Raw genomic sequence first — 25,129 nt, forward strand, 5'->3', positions numbered from 1 at the left:
AACTCTTGATTTCAGCTCAGGTTATGATCTCAGGTTTGTGAGATAAGATTCTCTCTCTTCCTTTCCCTCTGCCCCTCCCCCGCCTAAAAATGTTAAAGAAGAAACCTAACATATATTTCAAAACCCCTATTTATCCCTCCACTAACCCATCTTCTCCTCACCCTCCTCTTCTCACCCGTATGTAGGTATATGAGAATAGCGTTCATTGTGCAGTGGAATCCTATTTCCCGCCATCCCCAAGTATTGCATTAAATGTGCGCAGTAAGGCTTGTCCCAGAGATGGGCCCAGAGAGGTGGTGGCTGGCTTGAGGGGCACATAGCCACATGCCAAGGTTCTGATAGGAAGATGAGCTTGAGCCCCAGCCCTGCCATTTCCCAGCCCTGTGACCTTACATGAGTGATTTCTTTCACTTCTCAAAGCCTCAGTTTCCTCACCTGAAAATGGGGCTAATAGCTGTCTTTCTCACAGGTAAGTGTGAGGAGGAGGCAGCAGTGAGCTAATGCTTCCAAAGTCTTAGCACTGTGTCTGGCATGTAGTAAGTGCTCGTTCCATACATGCAACAGTTTTCCTGGCTGTGCCTGTGGACTGTGCCCCTCCACCATCCCATTTTCTTCTCACCCTCCTCCTTACCCTCCTCCAATTATTTTCAATTTGTTATTGTTTCTATGAATGTATTAGTACTTTTGCTACAACAAATAGAATTGTTTCAACTGTTTTATAATTTTATATAAATAGTATTATACCCACATGTGTTTTTGTCGTTCTTTTTGCATTTAGGTTTATATTTTAAAATTTCTAACATAATTTTTTGACTAAGTAAAATCATCAAAATTGAAAATTGAAAACATATAAAATGGCATTTAGTGAAAAATTTCCCTGCAATCTCTATCCCCTAGTCACCAGCTTTCTCTGATCAGAACTAACCATTGTACCAGTTTCTCACCTAGATCCTTCCAGAAATAGATTATGCATGCACAAGCATAAGTATATTCATAATAAATAGAATGTTAGGCAACTTTTAAAATGAATAAACCTGTTCTATATGTGCTGATACAAAAAAATCTATATATATTAATATGCCATATTTTTTGTTCCATTTTCTATTGGTGGGCTTGGCACTTGTTTCTATTTTATAATAAATGCTATGCACATCCATCCATATGTTGTATTTTATACATGTTTGGGAGGTTCTCTGCATTATAAGACTGAAGTAGAAGTACTATGTTAACAGGTAATCTTATCTTCAATGTTACTATTTACTGCTAAATTACTCTCCAAAGTGATTTGTATGAGCAATGAAGGAGAGGTCTGATTTTTCTACATCCTTGCCTTGTTATTGTCAGACTTCAAGATTTTGTCTTGTTTAATGGATAAGAACTCATGTATTTTTTTTTAAAGATTTTTATTTATTTATTTGAGAGAGAGAGAGCAAGCGAACATGAGTGGGGGGAGGGGGAGAGAGAGAAACAGTTTCCCTGCTGAGCAGGGAGCTCCACATGGGGCTCGATCCCAGGACCCTAATATCATGACCTGAGCTGAAGGCAAACACTTAACTGACTGAGACACCCAGGCACCCCTGAGAAATATCTTTCTGTTGGTTTTAGTTTTTAATTTTCTATTATTTGTGAAGTGGGGCATCTTTTCATGTTTAACTTGGCCATTTGGATTTTCTCTTTTTCTGAATTGCCAATTCATATCATTTGCCCATTTTTCTTGGGTTGTCTTTTTCTTTTTGGTTTATATGCCTTTAAACTGTATTTTGGATTTTAATTATTTTTCTTTTATGCAGAGCAAATATTTTCTTTCCTGGGAATATGGTTTATGAGAGAATTGTTTCTTTTTTGTGATGTTTTTGTTCAGAAGTTTTAAATCTTTTTTTTAAAATTTTTTTTTTAAAAGATTTTATTTATTTGAGAGAGAGAATGAGAGACAGCACAAGAGGGAAGAGGGTCAGAGGGAGAAGCAGACCCCCCACTGAGCAGGGAGCCCGATGTGGGACTCGATCCCGGGACTCCAGGATCATGACCTGAGCCGAAGGCAGTCGCTTAACCAGCTGAGCCACCCAGGCGCCCCAGAAGTTTTAAATCTTAATGTAGTCATATTATCAGTGTTTTTCTTTATGATTTCACTTTTTATGTGATTGTGAAGTCTAACCATTGTTAACATCAAAAGATATTTTCCTACATACGTGTTCAGGTACAGTCTACCTGAAATTGATTTTTTTATAAGATATGAGATAGAAATCTAATTTTTTAAATGTAGATGACCAATTCTCAAGTATAATTCATTGAATAACCTATTATTTCCATAAAGATTTATGACATCTTTATTGTATAGTAAGTTTTCATATACATAAGGTCTTTCTCTGGGCTCTATTCTGTTCCATTGATCTAATTGCATGTCTCTGTGTCAGTACCATGATATCTTAATTACTCTTGCTTTATATTAATTTTTAATAAGTCGTTGTAGTGTTTTGTTTTATTCTATCAGCTAGCATGCCCCCTTAATACAATAGTAATGTTTATAACTCTTTTGGAACCATTGACCTTCTTCAAAAAACTTTATATGTAAAAAAGTATATTAACATTGCAGATTTTATAGAGGAAAACCAAATCATATAATTAAATTTATTCCTAAACTTAAACTTTTGTCTGCTGCTTCAGTTAAAAGCTACCAGAACTTATGTCAGAGGTGCCACATACATGCTGGGTACTTTTTACTAACTATATATTTTTTAAGCCAACTTTATTAAGGTATAATTTACAGTGAAATGAACCCATTTGTTCAATGAGTTTTGACAAATATTTACTCTACGTAACCAACCCCACAATGAAGATATAGAACATTTTTATCTTCCCCCAAAGTGCCCTTATATCTCTTTGCAGATCATTCGTGCTTCCACTAACCCCTAATGCTCCCTCCTGCTCCAGGCATCCACTGATCTGCTTTCTTTAATAGTAAATTAGTTCTGACTATTCTAGAATGTCATGTAAATGAAATATACGTATTGGATATAATGAATAATGCTGCTCTGGGTGATTATGTTCAAGTTTGTGTGTGGACATACACCCAGTACACAGGAATGGGATTGATGGGTTTTATGAGGAGTTTAACTTATAAGAAACTGCCAAAATGTTTTTCAAAGTGGTTGTGCTCTTATATTCCCACCAGTAGTATGTGCCAGTTCCAATAGCTTCATAGGCTACCAATTTTTAGCCATTTTAGTATGTGTTAGTATCTAATTGTATTTTAAATTTGCATTTTCTTACTGATTAATGAGATTGAGCATCTTATGAGCTTATGTTCCATTTGTATTTTTCTTTTTTTTTTTTTTGTGAAGTGTCTGTTCAAATATTTTGCATATATTTGATATTTGGGTTGTTTGCCTTGTTTGGGTTGTTTGATTCTGGGTTGTTTGGTTCATTGAATTGTGAGAGTATTGAAAATCAGTATACATGTGTGAGTTTATTTCTAAACTCTATTATGCTCTATTGATTTATATGTCTTTTTCCCCCATCTTTATTGAGATACAATTGACATGTAACTAAGTTTAAGATATGATGTGTGATGATTTGATACATTTATATGTTGCAAAATGTTTACCACATTGAGTTTAGTTAAAATATTCTTCATTTTACATAATTACCATTTGTTGTTGTTACAGAGAGAACATTTAAGATTTATTTTCTTAACAACTTTCAGGTATACAATACAGTATTGTTAACTATATTCACCACACTACATAGGTACTCCTATGTGTCCATCTTTTTGTCAACATCACATTTTACAGACTGCTGTAGCTTTATGATAAGTCTTGATATAAGATAGTGAAAGTTCACTAACTTTAGTCTTTTTCAAATTTGTCTCAGTTGTCTAGGTCTTTTGCATTTCCATATAAGTTTTAAATGAGCTTGTCAATTTCTACAAAAAAGTCTACTGGAATTTTGATTGAGTCTAAAGATTAATTTGAGAAGAATTAACATCTTAACAATATTGAGTCTTCTGATTCGTGAACACAGCATATCTTTCCTTTTTTTTTGTATTTTCTAGCATAGGGGTCCTGAACATCTTTTGCCAAATTTATAAGCATTTCATATTTTTTGATACTATTATAAATGGTACTTTTTGTAAATTTCAAATTCCACATGCTGGCTGGTAGGATACATAAATAGTATTGGTTTTTGTATATCGATCTTGTTAAATTCACTTATTAGATCTGTTTTCCCTCCCATTCATGTTCTATTATGGGAATAATTTTACTGTAGCTAGTACTATAAATACATAATACATTGCTGTTATTTTTGCTTTCACATGTTATCTTTTAAAATAACTTAAGAAATAAAAGAATGAGTTTTATTTCACCTTTATTTACTCCATTTCCAGTGCTCTTAATTTCTTTGTATAAATTCATGTTTCTGTTTGATATTATCTTCCCTCTGCTGAATAACTTCTTTTAACCTCTGTTTTTTATTATTACCTCATAAAAAATACTTGAAAACTTTGACTTAAAACAATAGCTTCTTACTCTTTTCCATGGCTCTGTGGGTTGACTGAGCTCAGGTGGCCTTTTTCTAAGTTTAGTAATGTGGCTGCAGTCAGGTAGCATCTAGGATTGGAGTCATTTAAAGTCTTGACTGCATGGCCAGATGGCTTACTTACATGGCTGACAGTTGATGCTGGCTATTGGCTTATGATTCAGCTGCTTCAGTGGAATGGAAGGAACACCTACAAATGGCCTTTCCAAGTGGCTGTGGCTTATCACAGTTCCATATCTGGGTTCCATGACTAATGTTCTAAAAGATAAGAGGTGGAAGCTGCCAGACTCTTAAGGCCTGGAAATAAGCAAAGTGTCATGTCTGCTGTATTAGATCTGTCTGAGCAGTCAGAAGAACTTGCTCAGATTCAAGGGGAAGAGATGAAGAATTTACCTGTTGATGGGAGGAATGTCAAGATTTTGTAGCCATCTTTTATTTATTTAAGAGTAATTTGAGGGGTGCCTGGGTGGCTCAGTTGGTTAAGCGTCTGACTCTTGATTTTGGCTCAGATTGTGATCTCAGTATCCTGAGATTGAGCCCCCTGTTGGACTCTGCACTTAGCAGAGTTGGCTTGAGATTCTTTCCCTCTCTCTCTCCCTCTCCCTGTGCTCCCCCCCAACCCTGGCTCACGTTTGCTGTCTCTCTAAAATAAATAAAATCTTTAAAAAAATCTTAAAAAAAACCCCAGTAATTTGAATTTTCCTTCATCTGTATTGCCATTTCCTGGTCTTTGCCCATTCTTTATTATAGGCTTTTTTTTTTTTCATTGTTTTGTAGGAGCTCTTTTATACTACAGAAATTAACTCTCAATGAGTTAGTTTTTTTCCTCTTTAACTTTTGTTCTAGGAGTGGAGTTTGATATGCATTTACCTTTTCTCATTCTCCTTTGTTATCTCAGTGATGTACGTTTGTTTAAGATGAGTGACAGGAGGTGGGAACATTTTTGCTATACATATGAAAAAGCTATATAGAATATTGGGTATTGTACCATAAATTGCAAAGAGCCTTGACTTGAAAAAAAAAAAAAAAAAGACCTGGTGTTTATTTTGCTTTACTCAAGCCTATTCAATTTTTCCATTTCCTAAACTAGCTATATTACCCCATACTTCCCAACAGAAAGCTGTTCTTTTCTTCCATAAACATTCATATTTTTTTTTTTAATTTATTTGAGACAGAGAGAATGAGAGACAGCATGAGAGGGAGGAGGGTCAGAGGGAGAAGCAGACTCCCTGCCAAGCAGGGAGCCCGATGCGGGACTCGACCCTGGGACTCCAGGATCATGACCTGAGCCGAAGGCAGTCGCTTAACCAACTGAGCCACCCAGGCGCCCCTAACATTCATTTTTCACTAGTTAAGCCAGTCTAACTACTACTAATCCTCCAAGTATTGTTTAAGCATCATGTAAAGCCCTTCCTGACATTTTTAAAAAAAGATTTTATTTATTTATTTGACAGAGATACAGCGAGAGAGGGAACAAGCAGGGGGAGTGGCCGAGGGAGAAACAGGCTTCCTGCTGAACAGGGAGCCCAATATGGGGCTCCATCCTAGGACCCTGGGATCCTGACCTGAGCCGAAGGCAGACGCTTAATGACTGAGCCACTCAGGCATCCCTTTCCTGACATTTTTAAGCCAAGTTTGAGACTCCTACTCATTCCTTCCATCACACTTTCTGCATATCTTTATTATAGAATTCTCAAATTTTATTGATTTGATTATGTAAGATTGTAAAATTTGTAAGATGTATGATTTTATTGTAAGAATATAATTGAAAAAATTATAAAATTTTAGTAGATGTATTCTTACATGCTATGAAATATTTGAAATAATCAGTATTTTTAGTTGCTAATATATGCAGAAATGACAAAGTACATTTTTTCCCCAGATTTCTTGAGGTTTGATTGACAAAAATTGAATATATTTAGGTTATACAACATGATTTTTTGTAAAAGTATACAACCTGATGATTTAATGCATGTATACATTGTGATGTGATCCTAACAATCAAGTTAATTAACACATTCAGCACCTCACATAGTTACCAAACTTGTATGTGTGTATGTAGGGGGAACACTTTTACCCTCGTAGCAAATTTCAAGTATATAATACAATATTATTAATTATAACCACTGTTAGATCTCTAGAACCTAATTATCTTGTAATTGAAAATTTGTATTCTTTGACCAGCTTTTCCCCATTCCCCCTGTTCTCAGCCCCTGGCAATCACCATTCTATTTTCTAATTTTATGAATTTGAATTTTTAACATTTCACATATAAGTGAGATCATACAATATTTGTCTTTGTGTCTGGCTTATTTCACTTAGTATAATGTCTTCCAGGTTCATCCTTGTTGTAACATGGCAGGATTTTCTTCTCTTTTTATGGTTGAATAATAGTCTATTTATATATTTTTCATCTATCTAATCTACCACATTTTCCTTATCCCATTCATCTGTTGATGGATATGTAGGTTATGTCCTTATTTTGGCTATTGTGAAAAATGCTGCTGTGGATGAACATGGGATTGCACAATCTTCAAGACTGTGCTTTTGTTTCCTTTGGATGTATACTCAGAAGTGGGATTGCTGGATCTTTCAGTAGTTCTACTTTTAATTTTTTGAGGAATTTCCATACTGTTTTCCAAAATGGCTGAACCAATTTACATTCCCACCAACATTGTACAAGAATTCCTTTCCTCCCCCATTCTTGCCAACACTCACCTTTTTTTGATTATAGCCTTCCTAACAGATGTGAGGTGGTATCTCCTTGTAGTTTTGATTTGTATTACCTTGACGATTTAGCAATGTCCAGCATCTTTTCATGTACCTCTTGGCCATTTGTATGTTTTCTCTGGAAAAATGTTTATTCAGGTCCTCTGCCTATTTTTAAATCAGATTATTATTATTATTTTGCTGTTGTGTTATATGAGATTTTTATATATTTTGGATATTCACCCCTTACTGGAAATATGGTGGGCAAATATTTTTTCCTATTTAGTAGGTTGCTGTTTCATTTTGTTGGTTGCTTTTGCTGTACAGAAACTTTTTAGTTTGATGTAGTCCCACTTATTTTTGCTTTTGTTGTTTATGCTTTTGATGTCATATTCAAAAAAATCATTGCCAAGACCAGTGTCAAGGAGCTTTTTCCATATGCTTTCTTCTGTGGTTTTTATGGTCTTATATTAGGTTTTGATCCATTTTCAATTCATTTTTGTGTATAGTATAACATAAGGATAAAATTTCTTTTGCACGTAGATATACAATTTCCTCAACACTTTTTTTTTTTTTAAAGATTTTATTTGTTTATTTGAGAGAGAGAATGTGAGAGAGCACAAGCAGGGGGAGCAGCAGAGGGAGAAGGAGAAGCAGACTCTTCACTGAGCAGGGAGCCTGATGTGGGGCTCAATCCCAGGACCCTGAACCTGAGCTGAAAGGCAGCCGCTTAACTGACTGAGCCACCCAGATGCCCCTCAACACTATATGTTGAAGAGACTATCCCTTCTCCACTGTGTATTCTTGATTCCCTCGTCAAAGATTAGTTGAGTATAGGGGTGTGTTTATTTCTGGGTTGTCTATTTTATTCCACAGATTTATGTGTCTTTCCTTTTTTTTAAAGATTTTATTTTTAAGTAATCTCTACACCCAACATGGGGCTCAAACTTACAACCCTGAGATTAGTCCAGGTGTACCATTATGTGTCTTTTTATGACAGTATTACAGTGTTTTGATTATTATAGCTTTGTAACATAGTTTTAAATCAGGAAGTGCGATGCCTCCAGCTTTGTTCTTACTCAAGATTACTTTGGCTACTTTTGTTTTTCCATATGAATTTTAGGACTGCTTTACCTATAAAAATTGCTACTGGAATTTTGAAATGGATTGCATTGAATCTGTAGATCACTTTAGATAGTAAGGACATTTTAACAGTATTCTTTCAATCTGTGAACATAGGATATCTTTCCATTTATTTATGTTATCTTTAGTTTCTTTAGTGTCTTATAGTTTTCCATGTACAAATATTTTACCACCTTTGTTAAATTTATTCTTAAGTATTTTCTTCATTTAAATACTATTTTAAAAAGAAATTGTTTCTTAATTTTTTTTTTTCAGATTACAGTTTACTTTTGAATTTGATTTTAGGTCTTGCATTTTAGTGTTAGTGAAGTGTGCCTCTGCTGAAATTGTCAAATTAAAAAAATTAATTTTTAAAAAGGACCATATGGTAGTTCATGTTGTTTATTAAATCTATCAGGAAGAGAAACTTTGAAGAATGAAAATCTTTGACATTTTAATTTTTTTTTTTTTTAAGATTTTATTTATTTATTTGACAGAGAGATAGACAGAAGAGCACAAGCAGAGGGAGTGGCAGAGGGAGAGGGAGAAGCAGGCTCTGCACTGAGCAGGGAACCTGATGCGGGACTCGATCCCAGGACCCTGAGATCATGACCTGAGCTGAAGGCAGACGCTTAACCATCTGAGCCACCCAGGCGCCCAGACATTTTAATATTTTTCTACCTCTACTTAAAACTAAAGATTTTGCTAAAATTTGATTTTTTTTTGATAACTTATTTTGATGACTCAGTATTGTAGGGTTATCTCATTACTCTTCATTGTGTCATAGGGCTAGATAACTAATCTTTCTGACTTCTTGAGGAGTTACCGTGGTAGAATTTGCAGGTGCTTAAGGAATGGGGTACAACTTCATATGATGGTGATTGATAGAGCGGAGATGTTCATTTTTCAGGATAGATGTCTTCAGAAAAACCTACCTTAATGAATTACCATGGTTCAGAGTATGGCCTACTGTTTGCAAACTATAATAGCTCCCTGACACTGGTCTTGGCAATGCTTTTTTTGAATATGACATCAAAAGCGTAAACAACAAAAGCAAAAATAAGTGGGACTACATCAAACTAAAAAGCTTCTGTACAGCAAAAGCAACCAACAAAATGAAACGGGTCAGTGTAAGAGATAATCTTAAGGATTGTTTGTATTGACCAAATTTGTGAAACTGATTATAAAATCAGAAAACCCATTTTTTTTTTTTTATCATGAGAAATCTTACTGTCTTGTGCTGGATATTTTCTTATTGGTTCTACTAGTTTATTATATGCGCTAGGGAGATTTATGGGAAGCTAAATTGTAATCTGGGTACTTCTTGGTGAGCATGGAGTCAGAAGAGGAGTTAGTTAAATCATGACAAAATAGTTAAAGATATATGTGAATGTATTTTGAAAGATTTTTTTTTTGCTTATTTTTAATAAGCATTCTTACAAGATTGCTTATCACTTAGGCCAGAAATATGTCTTGACTAATACTTTGATTGTTTGGGAAAATAGTTTTGGATGGTAAAACAAAAAGGGTTATATAAAATTTTCAAGCCATAGTTAAAGTATGTTTTCTTTTTTTTTTTTTTTAATAGTGTAAGACAAATGGAATGCAAGCCTTTTCTCAAGGTCATAATGAACAACAGCAACATCAGTCTCCAGTTAAAAAAGGTAAATTTTTTACCATAATTCCTAAATTTCATAAGGAAGTCTTAGCATTCCTGTTAATAGTTGCCTAGGTGCAAACCTTATGTACATAAGAAATTTTATTATATTCTTCCCATTGATTTCAGTCTATATTAGAAATGCTATAGGTTTGGGGCACCTGGGTGGCTCAGTTGGTTAAGCGACTGCCTTCGGCTCAGGTCATGATCCTGGAGTCCCTGGATCGAGTCCCGCATCGGGCTCCCTGCTCGGCAGGGAGCCTGCTTCTCCCTCTGACCCTCCCCCCTCTCATGTGCTCTCTGTCTCTCTCATTCTCTCTGTCTCAAATAAATAAATAAAATCTTTAATAAAAAAAAAAAAGAAATGCTGTAGGTTTGATTGCTTTACAGGAGAGACCATAATAACAAGATTTAAACAAGATAGGAGCTTATTTCTGTATTTTCTATAACAGCTCATAATTGAGCTGGTGTATTCATTCTGCTCTGGTGAAGTGTTATTGGACTCAATCTCACTGCTTTGCCATCTTTAATGTATGGCTCTGTCTCATTGCCCAAGATGAATGCCTTTCCTCCAGCCGCCATATTCCCTGTCTAGCCATCAGGAAAGAGGTAAGGGGAGAGGTAGTTCTTAAAAGTATGACCATAAGTAGCATCTATCACTTTCACTGAATATCTCATTGGGCAGAACTTAGTCATACTATACAAACCAGACTGGAAATTGTAATCTTCCACTGTCTGGACTGCTAATTCTGTTACTGAAGCAGAAGGGAAGAACTGCTCTTGGGGATAACAAGTAGTCTTTCCCACTAGTTACTTTTTAATAAAATAAAAATTATTAATTTAATTTCCAAATTTTTGTCAGTATATATAATTTAAAATATATGAAAATACTCTATTAGCTTTTTCTTCTAGTATTTAACTCTGTATTTCTAAATAAAATGTTTAAACTGTTTCCAATTTTTTTATTTTTTGATATTGGCCACCTATTTTGGAAAATAAGAACTTAACGTCTTCCACATCAGTTCCCTCACTTCTTTACCCTTCTATCTTCCCTCACAACCATATAGTTATTTCACAAGTTTCAGTTTTAACTGAATTACCACTCTATATAAATACAGTTGCTTAGCCAAGAGGTGCATATCTATTTCATACAATCCATCATTTTTCTTGGAGCTAATGTTTGCATTGTTTTTCTATGCAACTGCTGTTAACTTTTCCCCTTAAATGCTCCAAGAACTCTGTCACACTTACCTATAATATATTTCTTATGCACAAATATATCAGTTGGTATTTTTTTTCCCCCTGAGGAGACTTCTCTTTCAGAATCCTCCATTATCCTGTTCCACTATGGGCTGTTTACTCCTCAGTACTGTTGTCCTGGAATGTATTTTTACTATTATCTTGGGATACCCCATTGTAATTCTTTGGTTTCTTTCTTCTTTTAATTTTCATTTCATTTCATTTCATTTCATTTCATTTCATTTCATTTATGAAAGAGAGCGAGTGTGACCTGGTGGAGGAGCAGAGAGGGAGGGAGAAAGAATCTCAAGCAGACTCTGTGTTGAGTGCAGAGCCCAATGCGGGGCTCAGTCTCATGACACTGAGACCATGACCTGAGTTGAAATCAAGAGTCAGCGGCTTAACCAACTGAGCCACCCAGGCATCTCTTCTTTTTCCTTTTTAAATTGAAGTACAATTCACCATTTAAACCATTTAAAAATGTATAATTTGGTGGCTTTTAGTACAATATTGTACAAACACGACCACTATCTAGTTCCAGAACATTTTTATAATCCCAAAAGGAACCTCATACCCCTTAAGTAGTCATTTTCCATTCTCCCCTTTGCCAGCCACTGACAAACCCTAATTTACTTTTTGTCTTAATGGATATACTTATTCTGAACATCTCCTCTAATGGAATTATATTATATGTGACCTTTTGTGTCTGGCTTCTTTCACTTACCATAAGATTTTCAAGGTTCATCCATGTGTAGCATGTATCAGTACTTCATTCTTCATTCCTTTTTATGGCTAAATGATATTTTCTTGTATTGATATGTCACATTTTGTTTAACTTTCAGTTGATGGACATTTGGGTTGTAAACTTTTTGGCTATTATGAATAATGTTGCTATGAATATTTGTCGTGTTTGTTTGAACACCTGTTTTCATTTCTCTTGGATATACACCTGGGATTGGACTTACCAGGTCATGTGGTAATTCTATGTTTAATTTTTTGAGGAATTGCCAAACTGTTTTCCACAGTGGCTATACCATTTTACATTCCCAGTAGCAATATGTAAGGGTTCCAATTTCTTGATGTCCTTGTTAGGGTCTTTTTAAAATTTTTTTATTTTTTAAATTTTTTAAAAAAGGTTTTATTTATTTGAGAGAGAGAGAATAAGTAAGAGAGAGAGCACAAGCATGAGAACACAAGCATGGGGAGGGGTGGAGGGAGAAAGAAGACTCAGGGAGTCCGATGTGGGGCTCGATCCCAAGACCCTGGGATCATGACCTGAGCCAAAGGCAGACCCTTAACTGACGGAGCCACCCAGGCACCCCTAGGATCTTTTTTTATTATAGTCATTCCAGTGGGTGTGAAGTGGTATCTTGTGATTTTGATTTACATTTCTCTAATGACTAATGATTTTGAGTGTCTTTTCATGTGCTTATTGGCCATTTGTATTTTTTCTTTGGAGAAAGGTCTATCCAAGTCCCTTGACCATATATTAATTGGGTTATTTTATTTTTGTGGTTGAGTTATGAGTTTTGGATACTACACTTTCATTTATTTTCTCTCTGCAACTTCCCTCCCCCCACCTGCATGCTCACTTCCTTTCTTCCCCTCCACACACACACACACGTACGTGTGTGTATATAAGGTATTTGAGATATATATATTAGACCTTTATCAGATATATGATACTAGGCTCTTATCAGATATATACTTATCAGATGTATAATTTACACATATTTTCTCCTATACTAGAGTTTCTTTTCATTCTCTTGATAGTGTACGTATCTGTACAAATTAAAAAAAAATTGATGAAGTCTAGTTTCTTTTTTCTTTTGTTGCTCATGGTTTTGATGTCGTGTTTAAGAAATCATAGCCAAATCTCAAGTCATGGAGATTTACCCCTATAAGTTTTATAATTTTAGCTCTTACATTTAAATCTTTTTTTCCATTTTGAATTAGTTTTTATATATGGTGTTAAGTATAAGCCCAAATTCAATTTTTTTTTGCCTTGGATATCCAGTTGTCTCATCACCATTTGTTAAAGAGACTATTTTTTCTCCATTGGATGATCTTGGCACCTTTGTTGAAAATCATTTGAGCACAGGAGTATGTTTTTATTCCTCGACTTTCAGTTTTTTTTTTTTTTTTTTTTTTTTTTCAGTTTTGTTTTCTTGATGATATGTCTGTCCTATACCGGTACACACTGTTTTGATTACTGTAGCTATATAGTAAGTTTTGAAATTGGGAAGTGTGAGTCTTCAACTTTGTTCTTTTTCAAGATTGTTTTGGTTATTTGGGGTTTCTTGCAATTCTATGTGATTTTTAGGATCAGCTTTCCCATTTCTGCAAAAAAGGCTCCTTTTCTTTCAAAAGGAATTTTGATAGGGCTAATAATAGTGAACTTGTAGATCACTTTGGGGGATGTTAACAATATTAAATTTTTCAGTCCATAAACATGGAGTATATTTCCATTTATTTCAGTCTTTATTTTATCAGTGTCTTGGTTTTCAGTGTATAAGTCTTGTACCTCTTCAGTTAAATTTACTCCTAATTATTCTTTGTCATGCTAATGGAACTGTTTTCTTAATTTCCTTTTGGACTGTTTATTGATAGTGTAGAAAATACAACTGATTTTGTATGGGGACATTGAGCTTACAGAAATAAAAAGGGTTATAAGAATACCCAGTAGTGCAATTGCTGGGTCGTATGGTAGCTCTATTTTCAACTTTTCTCCTGCTGGGTTTAGGCTTTATTTGCTGTTCTTTCTCCAGCTCCTTTAGGTGTAGGGTTAGGTTGTGTATTTAGACCTTTCTTGTTTCTTGAGAAAGGCTTGTATTGCTATATACTTTCCTCTTAGGACCGCCTTTGCTGCATCTCAAAGATTTTGAACAGTTGTGATTTCATTTTCATTTGTTTCCATGAGTTTTTTTTTAATAATTCTTTAATTTCCTGGTTGACCCATTCATTCTTTAGTAGGATGCTCTTTAGCCTCCATGTATTTGAGTTCTTTCCGACTTTCCTCTTGTGATTGAGTTCTAGTTTCAAAGCATTGTGGTCTGAAAATATGCAGGGAATGATCCCAATCAAAAACTAATGATGTAATGTATGGTGATTAACATAACATAATAGAATTAAAAAAAAAAGGATTATAAGAAAATACTACTAACAGTTAAGTATATGGCAACAAATTAGATAACCTAGGTTCAATAGAAAAATTACTAAAAACATAGAAATTAACCAAAACTTCCTTAAGACGAAATAGAGTATCTAAATAAATATATAGCAAGTATGGAGATTGAATTTGTAATAAAAATCTCCTAACAAAGAAAAGTCCAGGACTTGATGGCTCCACTGGTGAATTCTACCAAACGTTTAAAGAAGAATTAACACGACTTTCTCAAACTCTTCCAAAATATTGAAGAGGAACACTTCTCAACTATCCTGTTAGGCCAATATTACTCTGATACCAAAGCCAGACAAAGACATCATATGAAAAGAAAACTACAGCTCAGTAATCCTTAGAATATAGGTACAAAAATACCAGTAAACCAAACCTAGCAGTAGGAAAAAACATCTTTTTCATTCATTCACTTTTAACTTATTGTTGTGATTGGATCTAAAGTGAGTATCTTGAGACAGCATATAATTGGATCATATTTTTAATCCATTCCTCCAATCTCTGCCCTTTAATTGGAGTGCTTATGACTGACATTTAATTGAAATTATTTAATAAGGAAGGACTAATTTCACACATTTTGCTGTTTGTCTTCTATAAGTCTTACATCTTTTTTGTTTTTCATTTCCTCCATTTCCTCCATTAATGCCTTCTTTTGTGTTTAATAGATCCTACTCCATCATTTTTATTTCCTTTTTTATCCCTTATTATATATTTTGAGGTTATTTTTCTAGTAGTTCCACTGGGGAATTACTTAATTCACAACAATCTAGTGTGAATATCAATTTAGTTTCAATATTATACAAAACTTTCCCCTATATAGTTTCATCCCACCTTACAATGCCATTGTCACAAATTCCTTCTTCAAATGTTGTATAATCTATTAACCTAGATTTATAATTCTGCAATTTTATGTATTTGTCTTTCAAGTCATATAGAAATAAAGGGGAGTAACATCCAAAAATTCATTGATATTAGTTTTTAACTGGCCAATGTAGATAGGTTTACTGGTGTTTACTTCTCAATGTGGATTCCAGTTACTTTGTACTTTCTTATTTCAGCTTAAAGGATTCCCTTTAGCAATTTTTCTAAGGCAAAGATTGTCTTATAACAGTTTGCTTATAATGCATCTCAGTGTGAACCTCTTTGAGTGTATTCAATTTGTAGCTCATCGAGCTTCTTTGTTGTGTCAGTGCATGTATTTCATCAAATTGGGGAGTTTTCTGCCATTATTTCTTTAAATATTTTTTTTGTCCTTTCTCTCTCCCCTCTCCTCCTGTGACTCCCATTATGCGTTTGTTGGTATTCTCGCTGTGCTCTCACAAGTATCTTAGGTTCTGTACATTCTTTACTTTTTTTTCTTTCTACTCCTCAGACTGGGTAATGTCAGTTGACTTTAAATTTGCTGACTCTTCTGCCTGCTCATATCTGCTATTGAACCATTCTAGTGAAGTTTTCATTTTGGTTATTGTACTTTTTTCCCCAGAATTTGTTTGGTTCCTTTTTGTACTTTTTATTTCTTTATCGATATTTTCTTTTTGGAAAGACACTTTCTTATGGTTTCCTTTAGTTTTTTGAGCATACTTAAAATAGTTTATTTAAAGTCTTTCTCTTGCGCACCTGGGTGGCTCAGTTGTTAAGTGTCTGCCTTTGGCTCAGGTCATGATCCCAGGGTCCTGGGATTGAGTCCCACATCGGGCTCCCTGCTCAGCAGGAAGCCTGCTACTCCCTCTCCCACTCCCCCTGCTTGTGTTCCCTCTCTTGCTGTGTCTCTCTCTGTCAAATAAATAAATAAAATCTTTAAAACAATAAAGTCTTTCTCTAGTAAATCCAGTATCTCTGCATCCTCAGAGAAAGTTTCTATTAATTTCTCTTTTTCCTGTGTATGGGGCATACTTTCTTCATTCTTTGCATGCATTGTATTTTGATGTTGTTTTTGAAAACGGAGTATTTTGAGTATAATGTATTAACTCTGGAAATCAGATTTTCTCCTTTTTGAAGGGTCTGTCACTGCTTGTTGTAATTTTGTTGTCTGTCTAGTGACTTTTGTGAACTAATGTTGTAAAGTCTATGTTACATGTGGGCCACTCACGTCTCTGTTGTGATATATTCATGGTCAGCCGATGATTTGGCAGAGAATTCCTTCAATACCTAAAACCAAAAAACAGAAAAGGAAAAAAAAACACCTCTCCTAATCTTTGCATATGGCTTCTACATGTGTGTTGGGGTGTGCCTTTAGTAAGTACTGGATCGGGCAGTTTACAACTCTTTTTTTGACTTTACTTCTTTTTTTTTTTTTTTTAGATTTATTTATTTATTTGACAGAGACACAGCGAGAGAGGAAACACAAGCAGGGGAGTGGGAGAGGGAGAAGCAGGCTTCCCGCGGAGCAGGGAGCCCGATACGGGGCTCGATCCCAGGACCCTGGGATCATGACCTGAGCCGAAGGCAGACGCTTAACAACTAAGCCACCCAGGCGCCCCTTGGCTTTACTTCTTGCTTCTGAGAAACTGGAAGGTCAGCCAGAGGTGACAGCTTAGGACCTTCTCAAGTCTTTCTATGAGCATGAGCTTAGCCTTTACATTGCATGTAGCCTTGTAGATTCCTAGGAACATCTGAGTCTTTCTGTGCCCTTTATTCCCCAAAGCATCTTTTTCCCTAATCTTTATTCCTAAGCTTTTTGGGTTTTCCTATTGTTTGTTTTAATTGTTATTCCTTCTCCCATGTGGAATTGGCTAATACATTTTTCTATAAATGTTTTGACAAATGGATTCAGATAGCAGCCTCAGATCCGGGAGAGTTCTTAGGTGAGAAAAAGGCAAGTCCTTTGGCATGGTTCTTTAGGGAGCCACCAAACAGGTCAAAATGAACAACCATAGTTCTCTGAGAATATGATTTGCACTGCTCTCTCCAGTACTGGGAACCTGTACCAGGAATGAGAGCAGTTGTTTTCAAGGCCATTGCCAAGCTGGACTGGGGGAGATGTTCTCAGGCAAGTTAAAATACTACAAAACTCGTTAGCAAATTTAGCTGTTCTTTTCTTTACTGAGCATCCCCCTGGTTTTGTAAACTTTTGATTCCAGAAAAAGTTGGTTCTGGAAGTTTTTTACAGTTTGTTGCTTTGGTGGAGGGATAGACTTTTAGGGTTTCTTTCTTCGTTACTTTTGCTTGGTTACTTGCTTTTTTCTTGACTCTTAGGTTTTCTTCTTTTCTCATTTACCTCCTCATTTTGCTCAGTGCATTTTCCAGGAGCTTCAAAAAAAGGGTATTGGTTTGTGAATTCTTTGAATTTGTGTATTTGAAAAGGTACTAATTACATGCTTGATTGATAGTTTGGTTAGATAGAAAATTCCAGGTAGAATGAACCTCTAAAGTCAGACACAGAAGGTTGAATATTGTATGATTCCATTTATATAAAATATCTAGAAAATGCAAATTCATAGAAAGAATGATTGCTTAGATGGGATTGAGAATGGAGAGTGACTACAAACGGGAATGAGGTATCAGATGGTAGTTGATATAAATATTCTAAAACTAGATTGTGGCAGTGATTTCCCAGCTCTGTAAATATACTAAAAATCATTCAGTTGCACACTCAAAAGGAATGAATTTTATAGTATGTGAATTATACTTCAACAAAGCTATGGAAGAGGAGGAAAAGGAGAATTTGCAGAATTCTGCTTGGTAGTATTGTCAAAACTTGCCAAGTGAAACCTTCCTGAGGCAGGGAATATCTTAAACCTCAGGAGGCTGTACTTTGGGAACACACATTCATACAGAACTAGCTGCGTTTTCATAGTATGGATTAAATATAAAATTTGATTAACAAAATTCCAGGTTGAAAATTATTTTCATTCTAAAATTTTAAGGCATTTAGCTTCATTTTCCAGCAGGCTGTATTAATTGGCTTTTAATTCTACAAAGTTCAGTGCCATTCAGGTCCCCAGTACTTACAAATGGCCTTGTTTTCTGTTCTTGTTTTTGTTTTTGCTGTTATTGGCTTTGGAAGTATTTTGGATTATGTGTTTATCTTTGCTCTTCTAAATTTCCTTTGTGTAGGCTTTTTTCCCCTCAATTTTTTTTTTCTGGGAAGTTGGTGCACTTTGGTTCTTCTGATGTGGAATTTTGTGGATATTTCTTTGATAATTTTCTCATCTCCATCTTCTCTGTTTTCTTCCTGAAATGTCTATTATAGTCAGATATTAGTGATATTAGTCTACTTGATTCTCTAATTTTCTTTCTTATTTTCTATCTTCTCATTCTTTTGGTTTTGCTTCCTAATATAGCTTTCCCTAATTTCTTTATTTGGCAGCACAGTCCAGAGAACAACTTGTAATTGAGTATTAGCCATTAGTTCTTTTAAAAGCCACAAGTCATTCCCATCACCGGAAAATTCTCATTCAACTTTTACATGTGGCACTACAGCAGCAATAGCTGCCCAGTCTCTCGCTCTTTCCCTCTCTTTTTCATTGTCTAAGTTCAGAAACCTTAGCCCCCAGTGCCTATTACTTTTTAAAAGATCTTTATTGGGGCACCTGGGTGGCACAGTTGGTTTAAGCATCTGACTCTTGATTTCAGCCAAGGTCATGATCTCAGGGTCATGAGATTGAGCCCCGTGTCGGGCTCCCTGCTGGGTAGTCTGCTTAAGATTTTCTCTCCTCTCTCTCTGCTCCTCCCCCGCACTAAAATAAATAAATCTAACTAAACAAAAAAATAAAAACCCAAACAGAAAGATTTTTACTGAGGAATGATTTACATACTATAAAATACACCATTTTAACTACTATAGTATACACTTTATTGTCTTTTTATGTAAATTTGCAGAGTTGTGTGACCATTAACACAATTTGGTTTTAGAACATACTTATCACCACAGAAAGAATCCTGTCCACATTTACAGTCAGCACCCATTCCCATACCACCCAGCCCCAGGCAACTAATATTAATCATTATCTCTATTGATTTGCCTTTTCTGGACAATTCATGTAAATGGAATCATATAAATAAATCTTTTACATAGGACTTCTTTCACTTAACATAATATTTTTCAGGCTCATCTATGTTGTAGCACTTACCAGTAGTTCCTTCCTTTTTATTGTTGAGTAAGTATGTTCATTGTATGGCTATACCACATTTTGTTGATCTGCTTACCAGTTGATGGACATTTTTGTTGTTTTTAGTTTTGAAAAGCATGAATAATGTTCCTATGAACATTCCTGTAAAAGTTTTTGTGTCAATACATTTTCATTCTCTTGGGTAGAAGTGGGATTACTGGGTCATATGGTAAATGTATGCCTAATTTCATGACAAATTTGTTCCAAGCGACTATCACCAGCAATATCTGGAAATTCTAGTTGTTTTTAGTCCTTGCCAACACTTGGTATTGACAATTCATATGATTTTTTGTTATAGCAATTCTAAGAGGTCTTGGTTTCCAAACTACTATAAATCCAGCAATTTCACTACTGGTTTTCTACCAAAGAGAAATGAAAAAAATGTATCCACACAAAAACTTATATCCATTTTATCCAAGTTGTCAAATGTTGGTTTAAAGTTATTCATAGTATCTTTTTTCTTTTTTTTTTAAATTTTTTATTGTTATGTTAACATATATTACATCATTAGTTTTTGATGTAGTGTTCCATGATTCATTGTTTGTGCATAACACCCAGTGATCCATGAAGAACATGCCCTCTTTAATACCCATGACCAGGCTAACCCATCCTCCCACCCCCTCCCCTCTAGAACCCTCAGTTTGTTTTTCAGAGTCCATTGTCTCTCATGGTTCGTCTCCCCCTCCGATTTCCCCCCCTTCAATCTTCCCCTCCTGCTACCTTCTTTTTTTTTTTTTTTTTTTTAACATATATTGCATTGTTTCAGAGGTACAGATCTGAGATTCAACAGTCTTGCACAATTCACAGGGCTCACCATAGCACATACCCTCCCCAGTGTCTATCACCCAGCCACCCCATCCCTCCCACCCCACCCCCCACTCCAGCAACCCTCAGTTTGTTTCCTGAGATTAAGAATTCCTCATATCAGTGAGGTCATATGATACATGTCTTTCTCTGATTGCCTTATTTCGCTCAGCATAACACCCTCGAATTCCATCCACGGCGTTGCAAATGGCAAGCTCTCATTCCCTTTGATGGCTGCATAATATTCCATTGTATCTATAGACATCATCTTCTTTATCCATTCATCTGTCGATGGACATCTTGGCTCTTTCCACAGTTTGGCTACTGTGGACATTGCTGCTATAAACATTGGGGTGCACGTACCCCTTCGGATCCCTACATTTGTATCTTTGGGGTGAATACCCAGTAGTGCAATTGCTGGATCATAGGGTAGCTCTATTTTCAACTTTTTGAGGAACCTCCATACTGTTTTCCAGAGAGGTTGCACCAGCTTGCATTCCCACCAACAGTGTAGGAGGGTTCCCCTTTCTCCGCATCCCCGCCAACATCTGTCATTTCCTGACTTGTTAATTTTAGCCATTCTGACTGGTGTGAGGTGGTATCTCATTGAAGCTTAGATTTGGATTTCCCTGATGCCGAGCGATGTTGAGCACTTTTTCATGTGTCTGTTGGCCATGTGGATGTCTTCTTTGGAAAAATGTCTGTTCATGTCTCCTGCCCATTTCTTGATTGGATTATTTGTTCTTTGGGTGTTGAGTTTGATAAGTTCTTTATAGATTTTGGATACTAGCCTTTTATCTGATATGTCATTTGCAAATAGCTTCTCCCATTGTCGGTTGTCTTTTGGTTTTGTTGACTGTTTCTTTTGCTTTGCAAAAGCTTTTTATCTTGATGAAGTCCAAGAGTTCATTTTTGCCCTTGCTTCCCTTGCCTTCAGTGATGTTTCTAGGAAGAAGTTGCTGTGGCTGAGGTCAAAGAGGTTGCTGCCTGTGTTCACTTTAGGATTTTCATGGACTCCTGTCTCACATTTAGGTCTTTCAATCATTTGGAGTCTATTTTTGTGTGTGGTGCAAGGAAATGGTCCAGTTTCATTCTTCTGCATGTGGCTGTCCAGTTTTCCCAACACCATTTGTTGAAGAGACAGTCTTTTTTCCATTGGACATTTTTTCCTGCTTTGTTGAAGATTAGTTGACCATAGAGTTGAGGGTCCATTTCTGGGCTCTCTATTCTGTTCCATTGATCTATGTGTCTGTTTTTGTGCCAGTACCGTACTGTCTTGATGATGACAGCTTTGTAATAGAGCTGGAAGTCCGGAATTGTGATGCCGCCAGCTTTGCTTTTGTTTTTCAACATTCCTCTGGCTATTCGGGGTCTTTTCTGGTTCCATACAAATTTTAGGATTATTTGTTCCATTTCTTTGAAAAAAGTGGATGGTATTTTGTTGGGGATTGCATTGAATGTGTAGATTGCTCTAGGTAGCATTGACATTTTCACAGTATTTGTTCTTCCAATCCATGAGCATGGAACATTTTTCCATTTCTTTGTGTCTTCCTCAATTTCTTTCATGAGTATTTTATAGTTTTCTGAGTATAGATCCTTTGCCTCTTTGGTTAGATTTATTCCTAGGTATCTTATGGTTTTGGATGCAATTGTAAATGGGATCGACTCCTTAATTTCTCTTTCTTCTGTCTTGTTGTTGGTGTATAGGAATACCACTGACTTCTGTGCATTGACTTTATATCCTGCCACTTTACTGAATTCCTGTATGAGTTCTAGCAGTTTTGGGGTGGAGTCTTTTGGGTTTTCCACAGAAAGTATCATATCATCTGCAAACGGTGAGGGTTTGACTTCTTCTTTGCTGATTTGGATGCCTTTTATTTCTTTTTGTTGTCTGATTGCTGTGGTTAGGACTTCCAATACTATGTTCAATAGCAGTGTTGATAGTGGACATCCCTGCCGCGTTCCTGACCTTAGGGGGAAAGCTCTCAGTTTTTCCCCATTGAGAATGATATTCGCTGTAGGTTTTTCATAGATGGCTTTTATGATATTGAGGTATGTACCCTCTATCCCTATACTCTGAAGAGTTTTGATCAAGAAAGGATGCTGTACTTTGTCAAATGCTTTTTCTGCATCTACTGAGAGGATCGTATGATTCTTGTTCTTTCTTTTGTTAATGTATTGTATCACGTTGATTGATTTGTGGATGTTGAATGAACCTTGCAGCCCAGGGATGAATCCCACTTGGCCGTTGTGAATAATCCTTTTAATGTACTGTTGGATCCTATTGGCTAGTATTTTGGTGAGAATTTTTGCACCCATGTTCATCAGGGATATTGGTCTGTAATTCTCCTTTTTGATGGGGTCTTTGTCTGGTTTTGGGATCAAGGTAATGGTGGCCTCATAAAATGAGTTTGGAAGTTTTCCTTCCATTTCTGTTTTTTGGAACAGTTTCAGAAGAATAGGTATTAATTCTTCTTTAAATGATTGGTAGAATTCCCCTGGGAAGCCATCTGGGCCTGGGCTTTTGTTTGTTGGGAGATTTTTGATGACTGCTTCAATTTCCTTAGTGGTTATAGGTCTGTTCAGGTTTTCTCTTTCTTCCTAGTTCAGTTTCGGTAGTCCATACATCTCTAGGAATGCATCCATTTCTTCCAGGTTATCTAATTTGCTGGCATAGAGTTGCTCATAATATGTTCTTATAATTGTTTGTATTTCTTTGGTGTTGGTTGTGATCTCTCCTCTTTCATTCATGATTTTGTTGATTTGGGTCATTTCTCTTTTCTTTTTGATAAGTCTGGCCAGGGGTTTATCAGTCTTGTTAGTTCTTTCAAAGAACCAGCTCCTAGTTTCGTTGATCTGTTCTACTGTTCTTTTGGTTTCTACTTCATTGATTTCTGCTCTGATCTTTATTATTTCTCTTCTCCTGCTGGGTTTAGGCTTTATTTGCTGTTCTTTCTCCAGCTCCTTTAGGTGTAGGGTTAGGTTGTGTATTTGAGACCTTTCTTGTTTCTTGAGAAAGGCTTGTATTGCTATATACTTTCCTCTTAGGACTGCCTTTGCTGCATCCCAAAGATTTTGAATAGTTGTGTTTTCATTTTCATTGGTTTCCATGAATTTTTAAAATTCTTCTTTAATTTCCTGGTTGACCCATTCATTCTTTAGTAGGATGCTCTTTAGCCTCCATGTATTTGAGTTCTTTCCGACTTTCCTCTTGTGATTGAGTTCTAGTTTCAAAGCATTGTGGTCTGAAAATAGGCAGGGAATGATCCCAGTCTTTTGGTACCGGTTGAGACCTGATTTGTGACCTAGGATGTGATCTATTCTGGAGAATGTTCCATGGGCACTAGAGAAGAATGTGTATTCCATTGCTTTGGGATGGAATGTTCTGAATATGTCTGTGAAGTCCATTTGGTCCAGTGTGTCATTTAAAGTCTTTATTTCCTTGTTGATCTTTTGCTTAGATGATCTGTCCATTTCAGTGAGGGGGATGTTAAAGTCTCCCACTCTTATTGTATTGTTGTCAATGTGTCTCTTTGCTTTTGTTATTAATTGCCTTATATAATTGGCTCCTCCCATGTTAGGGGCATAGGTATTTACAATTGTTAGATCTTCTCTTTGGATAGACCCTTTCAGTAGGATATAGTGTCCTTCCTCATCTCTTACTACAGTCTTTGGTTTAAAATCTAATTTGTTTGATATAAGGATTGCCACCCCAGCTTTCTTTTGGTGTCCATTAGCATGGTAAATGGTTTTCCACCCCCTCACTTTCAATCTGGGGGTGTCTTTGAGTCTAAAATGAGTCTCTTGCAGACAGCATATTGATGGGTCTTGTTTTTTTATCGAGTCGGATAGCCTGTGTCTTTTGATTGGGGCATTTAGCCCATTTACATTCAGGGTAACTATTGAAAGATATGAATTTAGTGCCATTGTATTGCCTGTAAGGGGACTGTTACTGAATATTGTCTGTGTTCCTTTCTGGTCTATGTTGCTTTTAGGCTCTCTCTTTGCTTAGAGGACGCCTTTCAATATTTCTTGTAGGGCTGGTTTCGTGTTTGCAAATTCCTTTAGTTTTTGTTTGTCCTGGAAGCTTTTTATCTCCTTCTATTTTCAATGACAGCCTAGCTGGATAGAGTTTTTTTGGCTGCATATTTTTCTCATTTAGTGCTCTGACTATATCCTGCCAGTCCTTTCTGGCCTGCCAGGTCTCTGTGGATAGGTCTGTTGCCAATCTAATGTTTCTACTTAGAAGCAGTTCCCGAGCTGCTTTCAGGATTTTCTCTTTGTCTCTGAGACTCGTAAATTTTACTATTAGATGTCGGGGTGTTGACCTATTTTTATTGATTTTGAGAGGGGTTCTCTGTGCTTCGTGGATTATGATGCTTGTTTCCTTCCCTAAATTAGGGAAGTTCTCTGCTGTAATTTGCTCCAATATACCTTGTGCCCCTCTCTTTCTTTCTTCTTCTTCTGGGAATCCAATTATTCTAATGTTGTTTCGTCTTATGGTATCACCTATCTCTCGAATTCTCTCCTCGTGATCCAGTAGTTGTTTATCTCTCTTTTTCTCAGCTTCTTTATTTTCCATCATTTGGTCTTCTATATCACTGATTCTCTTCTGTCTCATTTATCCTAGCAGTTAGTGCCCCATATTTGATTGCACCTCATTAATAGCCTTTTTGATTTCAACTTGGTTAGATTTTAGTTCTTTTATTTCTCCAGAAAGGGTTTCTGTAATAACTTCCATGCTTTTTTCAAGCCCAGCTAGTATCTTTAAAGTCA

General features: G+C 35.9%; 1 protein-coding gene across 1 annotated transcript in view; it reads left to right on the forward strand.

Moving 5' to 3' along the window:
• CUNH8orf88 (chromosome unknown C8orf88 homolog) overlaps positions 1-25,129 on the forward strand; it is a 45,391-nt gene that overhangs the window by 9,286 nt on the left and 10,976 nt on the right. The window contains exon 4 of the mRNA XM_045896259.3: positions 9,956-10,031. Coding sequence (XP_045752215.1) covers positions 9,956-10,031 — 76 coding nt within the window. The remainder of the gene's footprint in view (positions 1-9,955; positions 10,032-25,129) is intronic.

This window comes from Mirounga angustirostris, unplaced genomic scaffold, assembly GCF_029215605.1.
Source record: "Mirounga angustirostris isolate CCGP_5_RB_7025 unplaced genomic scaffold, mMirAng1.0.hap1 SCAF_4, whole genome shotgun sequence".
In the NCBI taxonomy this organism is placed as follows: Eukaryota; Metazoa; Chordata; class Mammalia; order Carnivora; family Phocidae; genus Mirounga; species Mirounga angustirostris.